This window comes from Paramacrobiotus metropolitanus, unplaced genomic scaffold (assembly GCF_019649055.1).
Source record: "Paramacrobiotus metropolitanus isolate TYO unplaced genomic scaffold, Prichtersi_v1.0 Parri_scaffold0000005, whole genome shotgun sequence".
Lineage (NCBI taxonomy): Eukaryota > Metazoa > Tardigrada > Eutardigrada > Parachela > Macrobiotidae > Paramacrobiotus > Paramacrobiotus metropolitanus.
The window spans coordinates 1,067,592-1,087,351 of record NW_026570225.1 but is presented as its reverse complement, the minus strand read 5'-3'; the positions used below and the strand labels follow the sequence as shown (position 1 = coordinate 1,087,351).

The window sequence follows — 19,760 nt, the reverse complement described above, 5'->3', positions numbered from 1 at the left end:
CTGACTGTTCTCGTACATCACGTTGTATATACGGGCGATGTGCAGTAGGGAGGATCCGCGAGGGTTTCTGGCGTATCCGATGCATCTTACGATTCTCGTCGGGGGTCGTCTTGATTTCTGGCTGTGGCACTTTTGAGCTTCTGGATGATGTCGGGTGCGATCAGCTCGGCGATCCGTCCCCATTGTCGGTGGACCGCTACGGCTAATCCGAAGTCCAAAGCCCATGCCACTATTGCCATCATAAGTTTCTGTGTAAGCCAAGGTGAGGTCCGACCTACGATCCTTAAGTTGGTCGAGAGGTCGCGTACCATAACTGATAGACATCTTTGCCTTCTGTTCGGGCGTTCCTGACGCTTCGGACTATTTCGACGTGAAGTCGTACTGTATGGAATCCGACTGGTCGGTCGCCAGGTTGAGCGTCGGGTAGCCGCTGACGTACGTCATCAGGGGCTGGCCATTCGGAAGCGTCAGTGTCTTCTTCGTGACTCCATTCTTCGTTCCGATCGCCTTTAAATCCTTCGTACGGATCGGCTTCCCCATGGTCGGAGATTCCATCATCGGGTTCCGAAGGTTTTTCTGATCCGTCGTCCGAGTCTTTCTTGGACGTAGAAGCTTCGCTACTTTGACAGGTGGCTTAGGCGTCGGCTTAGACCTTTCGTGTGGTCGTTCGGCCTCTGTTTTAGTTGCCATCGTACCTGCTCTAGCGATCAGTTCTCGCATCCGTTGTTTGGCTGCGTCGTAATCGTACTCCTCCTTGGCGTTCCCCTTGTCCGGCTTATGTGGGCCAGCGTCGGAGGTGTCAAGGTCGTCTGAGGATTTATGTCGTTTGGCCGGGTTAGGTTTCGGCGTTTTGACTGATGTATCCGATTTGGGTTTGGTCGGTTCCTTTGGAGGTTCCTTGGTTGCCTCCTTTTCGGCTTCCTTTCTGGCCTCTTTCTTGGCCTTCTTCTTTTCCCTCCGTGATAACTTAGCCGAGTTAGCCGAGTTAATCACTTTCGAGTCCAGTAACGGTTCGTCCTGGATTTGCACGGAAGGTTCCCTTACTGGTTGGGGATTCTTCATCTTGACGACCAGTTGACGCGTTGTCGTGGAGGTCGTTTTCGGGTCCTGTGCGAAGAGTTTCTGCCGAGTCGTAGCAGCCTGTTGTTGTGCCGCAGGTCGGGTCTTCTCCGCTCGGAATCGTTCTCCCATTCGTTTCATGACCTCAGCCATCCTCTGCGTAAGGCGTTCATGTTCCTTACGAACTGCGTCGGTGTTTCCAACGAGGCTAGCGCGACGTGACTTAAGTGAGTTCCAGAGTTCTTTGTCCTCTGGAAATGCGATGTCAACGCTCACGTCCTGTTCCGACCTAGTCAGGTCCTGAACATGCTTCAAGGCCGGGTCATCGTGAAATTCGCGCGAGAAGTCTTCAGCCGGTTGCTGCTTCTTCTTGCTTCTCTTGCCCGGAGCTGTTGCCGGTTCGTTCGTTCGAGATTCATCAATAACCAACTTGGCTGGTTCCGAGGTCGATTCATTTTGTGATTCAAGTCCGACCTGCTTCGGAGACGTTGTGTCCATCTCCTCCGGGGTCTGCTTTGGTTTAGTTGGAGTATTCCGGGGCGTAAACCTTCGTGGCTATTCCTTCGGAGGTTGACTCGGCATCGTTGCCGGTTGAGACGCTGCCCGGTTCGGTGAGATCTGTTTCACCGGGGATCTACTCCGTCTCGGCGTTGTTTCAGCCGGTCGAAATCCATATGACGACCCGGAACTTGTTTGTGCGTCCATGAGCAGAGTCTCTTGCCACGTTAAGTCGTCGTCATAGGTTGGGTCATCTTCGATCTGAGCACCCTTTTTGTAGCTGTGGTCAGATTCGTCGCTGCTATCCGACATGACCCATCGAATTTTCTCGGTGACTTGTTGACCGGGTTGGGGGGCCAATTCCAAAGTGTAAGCGGCAGGGTTGATGCGGGGGTGCCGAAGTAGTTGGACTGGCTTGATAATGGCCGCATCCAACGGAAGCTGTCGTAATGCCTGTCTTCCGCACCTTATAAACATCGGTCGGCGTAAAGCCTTATCCCTGTCCTGGATTAGCGCGTATATCCGTTGGCCGAGTGCTTGTTGCTCGTCAATGGATAGCTTTCCTAGCCTCAGTCCCTCTGTTAGGTGGGCTTCATTCAGTATCCGTTCCAGGTCGTAATTCTTGGCCTGTCGGATTAACTTCTTATGGACTCCGGACGTGAACACTGACTTTGTTGCCGGGGTCGGTTTCTGTGACTGACCCGACTGTGTTCCATCCGTTGGAGTTGCCTTCAGGAATTCCAACAGTTGTTCCTTCGTTCGGACTGGTGGAGGTGAAAAGAGACGTCTACGCGGACCTTTGTCGTCCGTGTCGTCCATCCCTTTTGTGGGCTCTTTCTGTGGTAGCCCGGGCAAAGTTCCTGGTCGAGCAGGTCGGACAATCGGCTTCGGTTGGCCGTCCTGCGGTGTTACTAGGGTTTCATTAGTGTCCATGTCCACCTGCTCGAATGCTCCGACCTCGAGTTCGTTCCCGAGTGGCGGTACTTCATCCATGGGTTCATTTTGTTGAACCTCCAATGGTTTGACAGGTTGAACCGGCGGCTTAAGTTGCGCCTTAAGCTTCTTCGCGGCAGTTGATTTTTCCATCTTGCGTTCCGCTTCTTGTTGCTTCCGTTTATAGAAGTCTTCCGCTAAGCTGTCAATTTTGACTTTGAGAATCCGTAGCCGATCCTGGTTCTTGACGGTCCGTTGTGTCTCAGGTCGGAGAATGAACCGGACCTCCTTGGCATTGTTCTCCAAGTGGCCCAAGTTGATGTCGATCTGACAGTACTGCGGAGTCTGCGGGTCGGTTGAGTCCCGTAATTGGTAAAGTTCACCAATCAGTTTGTCCGCGGTCTGCAGAGTTAACTGGATTTCCTTATCCGGTATGGATTGTGGAACCGCGAAAGGGTCTTGGTAAGCCGCTGTGCCTGCGCGTGGTGGCGGGATGGAGGCGTCAGGCGGGTTACGTGTCGACTGGATTTATGTGATCCGAGATCGACGGTCCATTTCCTTACGTTCTTGGTCACGGTCCCGTTCTTCTATGTAGTCTCGGACTCGCGTCTCCAACCATGAAAAGGTCCTAATTATATGGCCTCGTATGCCGGGAGTCTTCGGCGCGTCTGGATGATGGAGTTGGCGGAGGAACTTCACGTTGGTTCCCCAAGCCAAAATATCGCGGTCCAAGTCTTGCGCTAACCGGCTGGTAGAATCACAAAAGATTCGACGGGCCCTCATTTCTGTGATGAGTTCTACCGTCTGATTCACCAGGTTAACCAAGTGGGCTGGTGCACTTGTTGGCATCGTCCCTGGGTCCGGTATTGCTGACATTATTCGGGCTTCAGTAACCGGGGACATAGGTCGGTCGCTAGTGTCCACTGGCTTTGGCTGAGCCGTTCCTACTGTTGAGGTCGGTGGGGCCGGTCCAACTGTTGAGGTCGGCTGAGTCGAGCTAGTCGAGGTCGGTGCTGACTGCTGACTTTGAAGCGCGGAGATTTTCGCTGTTAGTTCGCGGACTCGTTGTTGAGAAGACTTCAGTCGGTCTTCGGCCGTCTTCTTGTCGGCTGCTTGGGCTGGATCATTGTCATCCATGCCCGCGAGTCGTACCGTCAGGTTGACGACGATTTCTTCCGCGTAGCTGAGGGCGCTTCGTAACGTAGCTAAATTCTGTGCTGGTGGCTTCGGTTGAGCCGGTCCTCCTGTTGAGGTCGGTTTCTGATTCGACGCTATCCGAGCCATTGTTCTCCGGTGGCTCTCGGTGCGTAACTTGTCAGTTTTGTTGCAAAGGTCAGAGACGCGTATCTGGGAAATCCTTAGCTGGCTTTCCAGCGCTCTCTTCACATTGGCCATGGTTGGGTCGTGACCTTCCATCTTATTAATCTGAACCTGGAGGTTGACCGCAATCTGTTCTGCTCTGGCGAAGTCTGTTTTTAACTTCTTCATTTCGTCCTGGGCCAGTTCTGACTGTGACTTCGTGGGAGCCGGCCCTGTTCGTTGGGTCGGTGGGAGGTGAACCGTCCGTGGATTCGCCTCCAATATCCTCCACAAGTCATCAACTCGCCTGGAGCAGATGGTGTGCTGATGTTCCAGCGCCACTCTCAGACGATCTTCCGATCTATCCGCTGGGTTGAGATCGCGAAGCTGCTTGGCTAGGTTCTCCAGCACATCTACTGCTTCTCGGTACTGATTTTCGACCTCGTCCAGGTTGACCTCTTGTTGGTCTCTGGCGTCTTCAGCGAATTCAAGTCTATCAGCAGGTCCCGGTGATGGGGCTGGAGATGGCTCCGCTTCAGGTGGCGTCGCCTCTCTGGCTGGTGCTTGTGTTGGCACCGGCTGATATCTTTTAACATGGTCGATTATTGACCGAAGGGCTTCCTCCAACCTTTCCCTGGGTTGGCCGCATGTTGGAACACCCCATTCGCTAAGTGTTTCAGCGAAGTCCAGCTCGATCCGCAAGTTTCGGTCCGTTCGTTCGAGGTCAGTCACTTTCGTCGGTGACATCGGTCGATTCAGCTGGTAATTGTAAATTTCGGCTAAGTCCCGACCAGCATGGTTGATTGTTTCAACGTGTTTCAAGACGTCGGGTATCGGCGTCGTCCGTACCAACGTCATCACTGCTGTTGTGGTCGGTGCTGGCCGTTGTGGAGGTAATGGTGTGGCAATCCGAGTACACGACGGTTCCGAGTCGAGGATTTCTGTGATCCTCTCAACTACCGACCTAAGTTGTCGGCTCTCGGTGTCGTTCGGATCGACCTTGTCGAAGAGTTCTTGGGCTTGCTTTAAGTAAGCAGCCAAGGTGTCGATCTTCTGACGTGCCGTTCTAATGGCATCTGGGTCCGTGGGCGTTAAATGTACGTAGGCCCTTTGAAGGTTGTCGGCCCGACATTGTTGTCTGCTGTTAAGGAGAGGAATACGGCGCGTTAGAATTCTACCAACTCCCGTAAATTCAACTGAAGATGTTCCGGTCAACTGAAGAGGTTCCATTTCGACACCAAAGGTCGGCCTATACCTAGCTACTGTTAAGCTACCTATGACTATAACTTATTCTAAGTTACGCCTATGGCCCTATGACTGAGTCTGTTCTGTTGTGACTGCTTGTTTAGGTGTCTTTGATTTTGCTATTTTGACTGGTTTCTCCGAGTCCGCCCGTCCTTCCGAAATTCTATCGAGGATTTCCTTATGGGCTTCGTCTTCAGCGACTTCAGTTTCCTCCAGCACTTGTTGTGCTGTCAGCTTCGGTTTCTTAACAGTTCCGATTTTCTGTTTCGGCTTGGGCGGTTCGACCTCCTGGTCGGATACTTCGACTTCCGTGGTCGGTGCCGCCGGATCGGTTGGTTTAACCGTTCTCTTCTTGTAAGTCCGTTTTGACTTAGCCGGTGCGACCCCCTGGTCGGCTACTTCGACTTCTGTGGTCGGTGCCGCCGGGTCGGTCGTCTTATCCGACTTCTTCTTCCTCGTCGATTTAGTTACCGACTTCGTGGGTTCTTCCAGAGGTTGATTGGATGGCTGAACCAGTGTTCCGGACTTGTTGTCCGACTCTTTTGGTTTCTCCAAGGTCGGTTTGGGCTCATCTGGTATCACGTTCTGCTTCTGCAGTTCCTGCAGGGCTGGTGTCTCGAAGTCCATCGGCGGTTTCTTCCGAGGTCGACCTCGACCTCTTTTCTTAACCGTTACTTCAGGTTGGTCGGTTAAGTCCGTTTTCTCCGATTGCTCGACGGTTACTTCGGGCTTTTTACTCGACTTACTGGTTGCCTTCCCTTCTGTGGGGTCGGTTCCCAGGTCGTTATCCGGTTTCTTTTGACCAGATGACCGAGTTACTGGTCGACGTGCGTCGGCTGGGAAGTGTTTTACTCGGTCGACGGCAACGGTGTCTTCACGTCCGTCTTCACTTCGGAGTAGCAGATTGTTCGGGCCAACATGACTGATGACCGTCCACTCTCCGTCATATCGTTCCATCCTGGCGGGGTCCTTAGTTGGAAATTCCACCGTTACCTTATCCCGTGGTTTGAAGGTTTGTGACGACTTCTTCTTATTGTAAATTTCGGCACTCCGTTCGAAGGCTTCATCGATGTTGATGCGCGCAATTTCATGAGCCCGTTGAAGTCGTTCTTTAATCCGCCTGATGTAATGTTCTTTGTCCGTATACTGCTCCGGTGCGTTCGTTCCGGCTACCAAGTCCTGGGGCATGGTCATTTCTCGACCATACAGCATGTGATACGGTGAATGTTTCGTCGAGGCATGGACTGCTCTGTTCATCCCGCAGACGACGTATGGTAAGGCTCTGTGCCAACGGTGTCCGTCCTTCATGTTGCAGAACTTTCGTATTCCGTCCCATATCGTCTGCATTTGCCGTTCGACTTGTCCTTGACCTTCTGGGTGATAGGCCGTTCCAAGCGTATGTTGGATGCCGAAGATTCTTGCGACCTTAGCGAATGTCTTTGCCGTGAAGTGTGTTCCTCGGTCCGAGTGAATGAAGGTCGGCATTCCATACTTCAGCAGGACATCTTCCACGAAGAACTTTTCGAATTCCTTCGCGGTGTTCGTTTTAGTTGCCCGGGCGATGGTGAACTTCGTCAGCTGGTCAGTTACCACTGCGATGTATTGGTATCCTTTCGTCTGCGTTCGAGGTAAAGGTCCCTTGAAGTCCGCGTAGATGCGATACCAAGCTTCGCCAACCTCCATCTTTTGGAGTTTACCCGGTGGGGGACGTCGGACCTTGTTGGCCAAAATGCACTGTCGGCATTTCCGAATGTATTCAAAGACATCCGTTGACATTCGTTCCCAATAGTAACCCAACTTCAATGCTTCGACCGTCTTGTTACGTCCGAAGTGGTTTCCGGTTTTCCCAGCATGTAGCGACCGTATGATGTTCGTTCGCATGAAGAGAGGTACGACAAAGCATCGTTCCAGCTTGTCGTTGATTGTCTTCAATCGATACAGGAGTCCTTGAGCCATCTGGTAGTGCTCGGTGTACTTCGATTTGTAGTCGAGTTTATCCAGGTTCTCCAGTTCATCGATTATCTTCCGTAAGTGCGGGTCTCGCAGCTGTGCTTTCCGCAGTTCCGCGTTTGTTGACACGGGTGGTACGAGTGTCTCGCCATGTGGGCTTGACTCGTCCGACTCTTCCGCTGTGTTTGCGGTCCGGATGGTTGGTTCCGTTATGTTCGGTTCCGGCGTCTTCGGAGCTGGTATGTTAACGACCCGTACTTCTGTGGTACTCAGGTCATCCCAGTCCGAAATGACGTTGCATCCGGGGAGAGGTGGTGAGAGTGGAATTTCTGGTGATTCCTTCTCATCCCTCTTCTTCTTCTTGTATGCGTTATCCTTCAGACGTCGTAAGGTGCGTACGGTGCAGACTTTAATTTCGTCCTTAAAGTCTTCGAAGTTAGGCACCTGATCCAACTCTTCGTGTCGTCACTGCGTTCGAGTGGCCACCTCGACAAGGCGTCCGCATTGTCGCAGAATACTCCCGGCTTATACTTGATGGTTATGTCCCGTCCTTGTAAAGCCAGTGCCCATCGTGTAAGTTGAGGGTTGATGCCAGGTCGGTTTGACTCGCATCTGAGCAGGTTCTGCAATGCTCGGTGATCCGTTTGTACGGTGAAAGGTCCATGGTCGATGTAGTGCTTGAATTTCTGCACTGCCCATACCACGGCCAAACATTCCCATTCCGTAACTCCATAGTTGAGTTCGGGTCCGTGTAAGACTCTGCTGGCATAGGCGATCGGATGTCCGTCCTGGGATAACACCGCGCCAAGTCCGGCTCCGCTTGCGTCACATTCGATGACGGTCTCTTTTGACGGGTCGAACTTTGCCAGTACTGGCGCTTCTGTTAACGCCTTCTTAATTTCGTTGAACTCAGCCGTGTGGGCCTCTGTCCAGTCCTTTTTGATGTTCTGGTCCTTCCGTAGGAGCTCGTACATCTTCGATGTCTTCTGGGCGTATCCTCGGATGAACTTCCGATAATAGTTAGCCAACCCCAGGAACGACCTCAGTTGGCGTTCCGTCTTCGGGTAGTCGTGTTGAGCTATGGCTGCAACTTTTTCATCGTCGGTTTGGACTCCGTCCTTACTGAGGACGTGTCCGAGGAACAGCATTTTGTCCGTTCCGACCTCGCATTTGGAGGGTTTGATGGTGAATCCGGCATCCCTGAGGCATTCGAGAGTCACTCGGAAGGCCTCGACGAAATCTTCGAATGTTTTACCGAAGAATATGATATCGTCAATGTAAGCAAACACGCCTTTCTTCCGGGCTGATGCCGTTATCTTGTCCATATGCATCTGGAAGGTCGCTGGTCCGTTGCAGACTCCAAATGGCATACGATTGAATCTCCACATTCCTTCGGTGTTACGAAGGTTGTGTAATCCTTGGAGTTTTCATCCATGGGAATTTGCCAAAAGCCGGACTGACAGTCCACTTTACCGTAGTACTCCATTCCGGCGCACTGGTCCAGTAGCTCGTCCGGGTTCGGTAATGGGTAATTATTCTTTTTCGTTACCGCATTCAACTTTATGTAGTTGATGCAGAAACGGGTTCCTACCGTGCCGTCTCCGTTCCGTTTCGCGGCTAAGACGACGGGGAAGCTCCATGCAGCCGATGAAGGTTCGATGACTCCTTGGTCGAGCATCTCCTGCACATGTTTTTGGATGAATTCACGTCCCTTCCAGCTTGTTCTGGTGGGGTTCATCTTGATCGGCTGTGCACCTTGGACGTCAATGGTGTGTGTTACACCTTTGACGTCTCCATATGGTTTCTTCGAGGTTGGGAAGACGGTCCGGTATTCCCAGGCAACTGCCTTAAGTTGGGCAAGTTGTTCGTCGGTTAAGTTCTTACCGAAGTTCATGGAGTCGATGATTTTTCGTCGTTCCTCCTGGGATTCCGCGTCTTCTTCCTCTACTTGAGCTGAGCGTATTCTCGCTTCTTCGATTCTCTGGTCGTCCGTCATCATTTGGAACGGTTCGACTCTGCCCATGGGTTCGCCTTTTCGTAAGGTGACCTCACGGTGAGTATGGTTGGCTACCATGACGGTAAATCGTCTCCCGTCATGTTTCGTTACGCCATCCATCATTTCGACTCCGTCTCGTTGGGGGTCGGATCCACCAAGGTACATTAGTTTCTGTCCGGTGGATACTGCTACATCCATAACGACATGGGCTTGGGTTATCGCCCGAGGTAGGAGTTTTACTTTCCGTTGAGCTCTGACTCCTGTCGCCTCGAAAATTTCAAATTTTGGTGATGGCCTCGGTTCCGGTTTGGGCGGCCATGTCTTGGCGATTCCATGTGGGAGGTCCCACTCGACGTGTTCGTTGTCGATGTCCGGTTCGTACATGTCGCTGTACTGCATGTGGCCAAGTTTTATGCCCTTCTTCAGTATCTTCGGTTGACGAGTTAAGTTCTGGATGTTTATCCAGGCCGTGTCTATCTGAGGTCGGATCTCAATTTTGGCTTCAATCGGTCGGATAGGTCGGTGCTTCCGCCGTAAAGTGTAGAAGTAGATGGTTCTCATCGGGTCCATTGGTTTAGCCGTCCGTACCTTGATAGAACACGTTGAGTATGGTGGGAGAGAGACGCGCTCGCTGTTGAAGACCACTTGTCGGTCTAGCGGCTTCGAGTCGATGAACGGGTCCAGTGCCAAATGGTGAACTTGTGGGTGCTTGTTGCCCAAGTTCAGCTCCGTAATTGAGTTAACTTTTGCAATGGGCGCGGTTGCTCCGACTTCTGTTGGTCAGTCAAGTTAACCGATGTTGGTTGTTCCGTTGTCAACTGCTGGACTACTATCGTCGAAGGTCGGAGATCGTCTTTCTCCGGTTCACCTCCTCCAAATTCTCTCAGAATTTGAAGTTGTTCCAGTTCCGCTTGTTGCTCGGGATCGACTGGCTTTTCCTGTCCGGTTTGTTCCGGAGGAGTGTCGACTATAAGTTCAGTATGGATGATGGACCGCAATGCTTTTGTTAGCCTGACATCATAGGTCGGTTTTTCATCCTCCTCGGAAGAGTCATCCGAGTCGTCATTCCGCGGTTTGTCCGACCTACAGTTCCGTACTGACGGGTCGAATTCTTCATCATCATCCTCTTCGGATTCTTCCGAAGGTTCATTATCGGAGCCCGTGTCCGGTGAATCACTCGAACTTTGTACGTCCGAGCCATCCGAATCGTAGTCTTCGATCTCTATGGCTGATCCACTTTCAAGGTCGACCTCTGGCATGTTACCATGTCCGACTTCTGTGGTCGGTGGCACATTGCTTTTTGCGAGTTCTGAGGTCGGTAGGTCGGCCGTATCCGTCGGTTGGGTCGGTCGACTTTCTCCTTCCTGTTTCTCCAGGTCGGATGGCTGTGAGCTTATGTTGCTCAGCCAATGGTTAGCTACTAATTTAGTTTTCCGGCTTGAGTTTACCTTCCGATCTGGTTGCGGAGGGGCCGGTGACGACGGTCTGCCGTCAACCCAAGTCAGGTCATGATGGGTCTTCAGCGTCCGGATGACTCCATCAATATTGTCGTTGCAAATTATGCAACATTCTGGTCGGTCAGTTTCGCCGATTTGCGTGTTTTCAGTCGGTTTCTGTAGACTGTTGACAAACTTCACATCCTTCGGTGAGTGTTCCATTGTTGCCGGTAACGGGTCGGGGATCTTCCTTGTTATTGAGGTATCCTCGCCGTACCGTTTCCAAAACGCAGATGTTGTGGATTCTCCATACAACTGTACTTGTCGCATGTAACTGAAGAGTGCTCCGCCCAGTTCTTGGTAGGGTATCTCCAGAGGGCGTGGTACAGGAAGTCCGTATTCCATGTACTGCCGGTGAATTGGGACTCGTTCATCTTCCCATTCCCAAGCCTCATCATCGATGTCTTCGGTGAGAGCTATTACAGGTTCTCATGTCCGTTGTGCTTCCTGTATCTGGTCAGTGGTTACCGCTCCGTTCTGTTGCAGAGTGGCCAACATTTCCAACGTCCGTCGGTTGAGGAAATGTTGAATTCCCGTGAACCAAGTCCGATACTTCTGTTGGACTTCTAAGGTGGCATCCGCTTCCGTGGCGGGTGCCTCTGGTATCGGGATAGACCTGACTACCGTCTTAAGTATGCGTTTCTGCGGACGTAGTTTTCCGGTCCGTATCCTCTCTTCGTACGCTTCGATGGCGTTGTGCAGTTGCATTTCCTCGGTCAGAGTACGGTTAGTATCCCGGCAGTCACGGCAAATGTTGTTGGGCGGGGGGTTTGACGGGTGATCAAGCCGACTTATCCTTGCTTCACTTATTACCGTGCCCGATGCCTCTGGTATCGGGATAGACTGCACTACCGTCATTCCTCCAGGTCGTTCTGGATTAGGAATGGGCGTTAGCACGAAGGAAAACTTGGAATGAAGGTAATCGCATCCAAGTAACACTGGGATGTCCGCGTTATCCGGTTGAACGTGGAAAGTGTGATGGCTCGTAAATCCCTGCAGCGTTACCGGTACGGTGCAACAGTGAGTTACGGTGAAGGCAACTTGTCCGCCTACGCCAAGTATCCGAGTGTAATGGCCGAGAGGTTGTATCGGCAGGTTGTTTTGTTCGCAAAACCGTTGTTCGATCAGCAAAGTCTCCGCTCCTGTGTCGAGCATCGCCATTGTGGGCGTTGGTCCGATCTGGATTGCGTGTGTCCAGGCTCTGACCGTCTTTGGTTTCTTGTGAGTCCCTTTTTCGAAGGTGACTTCCCGTACTGTCGGTGTGACGGGGATTAAGGAAACTGGTTCGCCTTCTGTTGGCGTCAGCGTACCTTGAGTCGGTTGCACTTCGGCTGTGACCACTTCCTGCACCTGAGTTCGGTTAGCTACTCCGTCCTCCAGCACGTCGGTGGTTTCGAACCGTCGTGTTTGCTCTCGTATCCGATCTTGCATCGGGGCTTCTGTTGGCCTCAATTGTGACCACATGTAATCGAAGTTTACGAACGTCCGAGATCCGGCTACAGTTCTTGCCGGTTGAGGTTGGAAGAGGTCCGCTTGCTCCGGCCGAGAGTAAGTGGGTACCTGTGCTTCCAGTGGGACTTCTTCCCATATTTCGACTTCTCCTTCCGGTTTTTCGGTGAGGTCGATGGCTGCCATCGTCGCAGCGTATCGATCCGTTGCGCGTGCGGATGATACTCGGGGGTAGTTTCTGTTGCCCCTTTGCGTGAATCGGCGTCCCGGTCCTCCGCGTCTTGGCCCTTGTCTGGGCTGCTCGGTTGAGTTTCTTCTCACCGGCAGTCCGGTCCAGCTTTCGTGGCCGGTCCGTCCTGCGTCACTTTCTGTGGCGGGCGGCGCAGTCACATTGTTTGTGCTGCGTGGGTCGAGCATTTCTTGCGTTCCGACCTCTGACGTTCCAACGCCAAGTTGATGCGCTGGGTCAGGTAGGTCGGGTATTCGTTGCGTTCCGGTCCGGACCTCAATTTTGCCATTGTTGACAAAAATTCCAAGTCGTTCTGCCATTGTTCTGGCCATTGTGGCTTCTTCTGTTGAAGCCGAGAATGCGTTCACGAACTCTTCTTCCGTACTGTTATGGTTCAGACCAAATTGTGTGACCAATGCATCCATCCGTTGGATGTCTACCCCTTCTGTTGTGGGTTCCGGTGATGTCCGGTTAAGGTACGATTGGTTAGTAATGTTATCCTTGTCCGGTGGTTCGGTGGGATGTCGCAGGTCGAATGAGTCACCGGAGCTCATCTACCTTAGGCGTTTTCCGAGGGGTTTCCCCGAGCCGGCCCGTTGTTGGGTGACGGCGCGCCAAAGGGTTGATGTGGCGGTAACTGTTGCCGCTGCTCCGGGGATCCTTGTTGACCCCCGCTATACCTGCGATTTCCGCCGGACCCACTTCCTGAGCCGGTCTGCTGGTTTCCGTTACCAGCGCCGCCCGAGCCTCCTCCTTGTTGGCGTTGGCGCGGGGGTGGCACGATCTGTGCCGAGTTCGGGTTGGCCGAACCCAACGATCCTCCCGTCAGGTATCGCGTATGCCAATCCTCGTATCAGCGGCGATTCGGGTTGTCCTGTACCCGAGTGCCGATGAACGCGCAGCGTGCCTGGGGGTGGTTCCCGAACTTGCAAAAGTGGCAAGTGAAGCTGTCCGCTAGCGTCCATTGAAGGAACAGTTGTTCCATCTTATCCGCGTAGGTAGTGAATTGCCGAGCACTCTGTTGTGCTTGGGAAGGTCGGTTACCCTGTTGGTTTCCGCCTCCGCCGCGGTTACCGCGACCGCGATTTCCGCCGCCACGTCCTTTTCCGCGACCATAACCTCCGCCGCCGAATCCTTGTGTGGGATTCTGACCGTAAGCGGGGTATCCCTGGTTTGCGTTTTGGTTATAGTCAGAATTTCCGTTATTCTGGTTACCTTCAGAGCCAGGACTTGGGCCTCCGTAGTTATTTGTTGGGGCTCCGGCTACTGGTTGGGGTGCTGCCACGTTGACAGCCGCCACTCCGGCCCAGGTCGGTTGCTGGACCGGCGCCATTTGCGCAGGTGGCGTCATTGGTACGGACGGTTGCACGTACGTTGCCGGTGGACTTTGGTATCCCGGCATCATGTATGGCTGGTACACTGTTTGTACTGGCGCCTGCGGTAAAGGAGCTGGTGTCGGCGTTGTTGCTCGGACCCGGGCATAGTCTGTATCCCGTGATCCCTTCACCACGTCGTACATCTCCTTTCCGTTTACGAACTGGCGTATGTAGTCGCGCAGTTCTACCGGAGTTGCCGGCATACGGATCTCCAAGGCTTCTCGTAACTTGGGTTCATGGATGTTATCCTTCAAGTGAAAGAGTGCCATTTGATCCGTTATGGTGTCGCATCGGGACTTGATGTTCATCATGGCGTCATAGTACTGTTCCGGCGTCTCTTGTCCAAAGCGGTACTTTCGTTTGGCCATGGCGGTTACGGCGTTGATTTCCTTGTTTTTGTCTCCGAACCGCTCTTCGAACTTAGCCAACCAAAGGTTGACTGGCCATCCTCCGGCTGGTTCACTGCCGGCGGTGTCTCTGTGCCATTGTGCGGCTTGGCCTTCGAGTCGCGAGATGAGGTCAGTCATGAATGTGTGATCCGATTCATGCCATTCCTGTGCTTCTGCGTAGAATCGACGGATTTGTTTTAACCATCCCTCAAGTTTGTTATGGTCACCGTCAAATTCCGGCAGTTTCTGTGTGCGTCCGCGGGCACATACACGTATCATTGTTTCCTGAAATGCCCGGTTAGCCGCTTGTTGGGCGTCCATGGCAGGCGGTGGGGGAGGGTTTGCTTCCCAACCTTGTTCCGGGTATCCCCGACCTTGTTGGTCAGGATAGTACTGATACTGTTGATCCGGGTATCCATAATTCTGTTGTTGTGGATATCCCCGACCTTGTTGGTCTTGGTATCCCCGACCTTGTTGGTCTGGATATCCGGCCGAGTATGGTTCCGGCTGAGGAGCTGGTGCTCGTGGGGGCCGTTGTGGCTGCTGGTAGAATCCAGCTGGAAGGTCGTTCACTCTTCCATACTGGCCTCTAAACGGCCTTCTTGGTGGTACTCGACCTTCTGTGGGTCGGAACCGAGGCGCGTACTAAGGATCTTCCGGATGAGTAGCGGGAGGACGTTCCGGATTCGGTTGTCCGCCTTGTCCTGCTTGAGGAAGGTCATTATTGTATGACCTGGCTCGTGTCCGCTTATAGTCGGGGTCGCTTATCGTCAAGCGTCCGTAGTCATCCAAGTTTGGATGTGAGCCTGTTCGCTCTCCCAGTCGCCGTCCTGCGCCCCATTGGTTAGGCGTTGGTCCCTTCGGGTGGGACGTGGTGGGCGCTGGCGCATGCATCGATGTGTGAGTTGCATACGTGGTACTGGTGTAGGTACCTGACGTGGCCGTCGTCGTTGTCGGCACGTTTGACGTTGGCACGTGTGGTGCCGCAGTCGAGGTATTCCGTTCCGGTTCTGAACGGAGGGGCAGAGGCTGTTGCTGCGGTGGAGTTCCGGTGAGTGGGTTATTTGTCACCACACCCATGAAGAAGGTCGGATTCTTCTTCTGCTCCTTAGGTTGGATGTCCCACAGGATATCTCGAACAGTTTGCGACGGTTCAAAGTGGAAATCCGTTGCCATCGAAGTCCTGTAAGATGGAGGTTCCGTCCTGGATTGTTCCAGGTGTTTTGTTTCCTCCTGGAGGCACCGTACCTCCGTATCCAAGTCATCGGTGTATTTGGTCATCTCGTCGATATATCGATTTAAGTCATCGATATATTTATCCGCATCCAGACCATAGTTGTACAGGTCGTTTTCGCGGATTTCCAAGTGTGTGATGCGATTCTGTTGCGCTTCATACACTTTCTGGGCTTCCGCCAGGCTGTGTTCCAGCTGTGCTCGGAGTCTCTGTTCCTCCTTCAGCACATCGTTAAGTCCGTAGACCTGGTCGACCAGTTGGGCGTTTGCTTGTTCCAGGTCGGTGATGGCTCTACTTTGGTCAGGTGAGGCAGGTTGCTGGCTATAGTGAGCCATTAACTGTCGTCCTGCCCTGGCCAAGAGAATTTCCATCTCCGTTTCGAGTTGTTCAATACGGTGTCTTTGCCGGTCGACCTCGTCATCGGCCTGCTTGAGTTCGACAATGTATCTGTCGACCTCGTTCCGGTACACTTCAGCCTCTTCGTTGGCTTGATTGAGCTGTTGGTGGAATGTCCCTGCTGCCAGTTCCGATTCAACCAAGGCTGTTTGTGTGTCAGCCAGGTCTTTTTCCACGGTGGCGAGCCGTCTTCTAAGTTCAAAGACCGATTCCACCGACGTCGCAAGTGTACTTCTGAGTCGTCCAACCTCCTCAAAGTCGTACCGACATGGGTTGTCGGACCTCTTGAGGTGGCTTTCCAGATGTTCTATCCGGCGCTGTTGAGCGGCTATGCCATTGTTGGCTTCAGCGAGTTCCTTTTCCCATCGCCTTCGTTCAAGCTTGTGGGTGTCCTCCGACCGAGACATCTGACTCTCCGTCGAGTGAACGATTTGGTTAGCCAGGATGATTTGAGTTATCAGATCCTGGCATCGTTTCCTGAGTCGATCAACGTCTTCGATCTTTTCTGGAGGTGTGGATGCAATCCACTTCCGTGCCGTGTACTCAAGCGTGCTTGCTTGGTACCTATGGTTACCCAAGTGGGGTGCCACTGGCGTTCGGAAGAATCCATCCTTGGTGTTGGGACGTGACATTATCGTTTTGTCGAAAACGTCATCCATGGGTGGTGGCGTTTCACTACCCGAGTCGCCGAGTTCGAACATTGGTGGCGACTGCTTCTTCAGTAAGTCGACAGGTCGACTTGTTGGCGACTTGTCCGATTTCACCTTCGGCTGAGCTTCTGTTACTCGGGTCGACCTGCCTTCTGTTGGCGAAGGTCGACTCAGCGGTGAGATAGCCTTCTCGTTAGGCATCGGTATGTTGGTCGGTGATCCAGCTGGGTAAGGTCCACTTCGTGGTGGCGCCTCGGTTTCTCCCGTTTTGACCATTAGTTTGGTCGGCTGGACTTCCTTATCCGATCTGTTATCCACTGGCTTCTGTTCCAGGGAGGTCGGTTGTACTTGACCAACTTGCCTGGTTGGCGACTGTTGTCCGACCTCAGTTCCTACTTGTGTTGTCGGGTGAGGTCCGACCTCAGTAGTCGGCTTCTGTTGACCGACCTTGGTCGGTGGAAGTGGTCCGACTTGATTGATCGGTGAAACCCTACCGACTTCTGTGGTCGGTTGGATTATACCAACTTCCTTGCTCCGGTAGCCAACGTCCTTGGTTGGTGACGATTGACCTTCCATCCTGTCTGGTTGAGGATAACCAACCTCCGAGGCCGGTGTCTGTTGGCCAACCTTTGAGGTTGGTGAAGCCCTACCGACTTCTGTTGTCGGTTGGACTTGACCGATTTCTGTTATCGGTTGCCTCCCGACCTTCAAGGTCGGTGAAGTCGCTTTACCCGAGTTGGGCGAGGTCGACATCTTCGCATTATCCGTCTGGTTGGGTGATTTGCGTCCAGAGTCGGTGACTTTCATGGTCGTTACCGACTCCTGAGCTTTCTGTGAGCTCAGTTGAGGTCCTTCTGTTGAGTCCAGGGAGGTCGGTACACCATGTGGGTGTTCCGCCTCGGCATGAGACAATGTGGTCTCAGCCTGCAGCTTCTCCGATTCCCCCCCCCCCCGGTCGGGTGGGACGGGGCTGCTGAGTCAGCTTTGGGCTCGAGGAACGTCTTATCGTGGGCGTCCTCGAAGCTGTCATCCGACGTCGGGTTGGAATCGGCGAGGAGGATCCGCTCGTTACGCTTCTCCCGTGCCTCGACCGACTTCGTTGAGTCCGTTGATGACGGCTGACTCTTATCCTGACCGGAGTGCCGAAGTGAGTACGGCGCGGTTGAGGTCAGGCGCCGCGAATAGTCCGTGTTAAACTCTCGGGCGTATTCATTCTTCTTCGGGTTCGACATTGTTGTCGGGTCAGGTCCGTTCGAGTAGAACCGACGAGAGACTTGTGCTGTTGCACAGTAAATTGAACAATCCCTTATGTGGGGATGTTCAATTGAATCAGGAACGTCTTTTGGTTCAGGAACTTCCGAGGGTCAGGATGATCCGACTTGATGTTGTTGTTATTGTTGATGTGTCTGTGTGTGACTCAGTACACAACGTTACAATACAGTACTATGGTACCGTACAGTATGATAAGGTACTACAGTTGAGTACGTCCTATACTACTGTGCTGACCAGTATGACGTCACAGGGTTAAGTGGTCTTGCACTTCACTGCCTACGTCACAGAATGCGAGCCGCGTGCAAAATTTTAAAAAATGATGATTCACGCCTATGTTAAGCCTGTGGGAAGTTTCCCCTGCACGCTGATTGGCTAGCCTCAAAGTACTGAAAATCGAGCGTTCTGACGTCACAAGGAAGTTCGTTGATTTTCGCGCTTATTTTCGCGGAAAAACAAAATTATTTTTAGGTCGATCAGAAATGTTTTCTGGTCGAAATTTTAATTTCCAACCGTTAGAAATAATTTCTAGGTCCTTTAGAAATTTTTCTGACGGTGGGAAATCCGTCAAATCAAACAAGTAAGAGGATGACCGCCCTTTGGTCAGTTACACAGAGTGGTCCGTTAGGTCGGTAAAAGTAACTTTGTAGGTCGGTTTCTCCGACAAAAATTAACTTTTAACCGTAGAAAAGTAAAATTTCTTCGTTAGAAATTACTTTTAGCCGTTAGAAAGTAAGGATTGTAACTCCTTTCGACCTATAACGACCTGTAACCAGGACTTTACCGGTTTGTTACGGTATCCGTGGAGGTCGGTGATCCGCTGTTGGGAGGTCGAATTCCGCTGTTAAAGTTGCGGGTCTCCGTTCAAGGAGAAGGTCCCCGATTGTTGGGAGGATCCTTGCGCGCTGCAGGCTACCTTCTGAGCCTGTCCCGTCAGTTGCGGTGGGGAAGTTCCCGTTCGTCCGTCTGGGGCAGTCAGCCGAGTTGCTCTCCTTGTGTGGGAGAGGCGAAAGATAGGGCAAGCGAAGGTGACAGGGATCGCTTTTGCGATCAACCTGTTGCTACCACAGTCGCAAGACAGCAAAGACCAGGTTGAAGCAGAGGCTGCGTTCGCAGTCAATCTGTTTTCAACCACGGGTTCTTCGAGTTCTCCGCCAATTATGCCTTTACCGTCTCCTCAAAGGATCCGGTGGACAGAAAACCAGACGATCTGCTTACCATGTGACAGGCAAGCGCAGAGAGCTCACAGAGTGCCTTTATTGTACAAATAAAGTGGAGCAAATACCGCGTGATTGCGGGGAAAGAACAACAAAGCCAATGTCTGGCGTGAAATCAGCAAGTCAAGTTGCTGCGAGCGAGTTCTAACGCGTAATGAAATGTAAAGAATAGAATGTGCTGGCGGCAACGGCGTCACGCTGTCCAGACACAAGGAATGTGAGTGCGCAGACTGGACTCGTATCCAACGCGAGCGTATAAGCGCTGAGTCATACAGCGAGAGAGGAGCGAGAGAGCAAGTATGCTCAGTGAGTGCGCCCGCGGTGTATCCGCTAGGCGGAGAGTGCAGTGCAGCCACTCACGTACGTACAAGAGAGGGCGAATCAGCATGTGTGCGGTGGTACGCAAAGTGACGTATCTACCACGCAGGCTGTCGTGCCTCTAACATAACGTTAAGGTGAAGTTACCATTTTCCGTTCAAATGAACAGTGCAGTTGCACTGAAGCACTTACAGTCTTCAGACTTTTAACAGTTGGCAGTTCATTGTACACCGTCATGTACGCAGAAATTTATTAGTTATTGTTAAAAACGAGTATATAGTCGACCGGAGCGTAGCGAAGGTCCTCTTAATTCAGCACCAATGCAAAAATGTATCTGTGTCCGTTACGACAGGTTGTTACAAAAGGTCATTACGAAAATGTTGCTGGCTGGTTATGTTGCTAAGTTGAAATTATTGATTATGTTAATTGTAAGTTAAAATTGATTATCATTTGCACAAGCGAAAAGCTGCATTCTGCGCTCCGGTCTGCCAATGCACGCCAACGTGCATTTTTCCTAGTTTATTGAATTCAGAGTATCAGTACTACGAGTAATATTCTGCTGGTTTCTACGATTTTGTGTATTTCGCCCTTAAATAAATACGGTGTGGGCACTGTACAGGGCTGCACTGGAATGATTGGACATTTGTTCTATATTTGTACCAAGGCTGATCATGACAAAACTAGCCTAACTCATAAATTCCAGTTTATGCAACAAAATCGGAACATCCTTCTTTTATGAAATACCATAATCAGCAAA

At 52.2% G+C, this 19,760-nt stretch overlaps 1 protein-coding gene across 1 annotated transcript; it reads right to left on the bottom strand.

The window, feature by feature from the left end:
* Positions 1-360: 360 nt before the first annotated feature.
* On the bottom strand, positions 361-1,557 carry LOC129580868 (uncharacterized). The gene has a single exon (XM_055471590.1). The coding sequence runs from the start codon at positions 1,555-1,557 to the stop codon at positions 361-363; it is 1,197 nt and encodes a 398-aa protein (XP_055327565.1).
* Between the last annotated feature and the right edge of the window lie 18,203 nt (positions 1,558-19,760).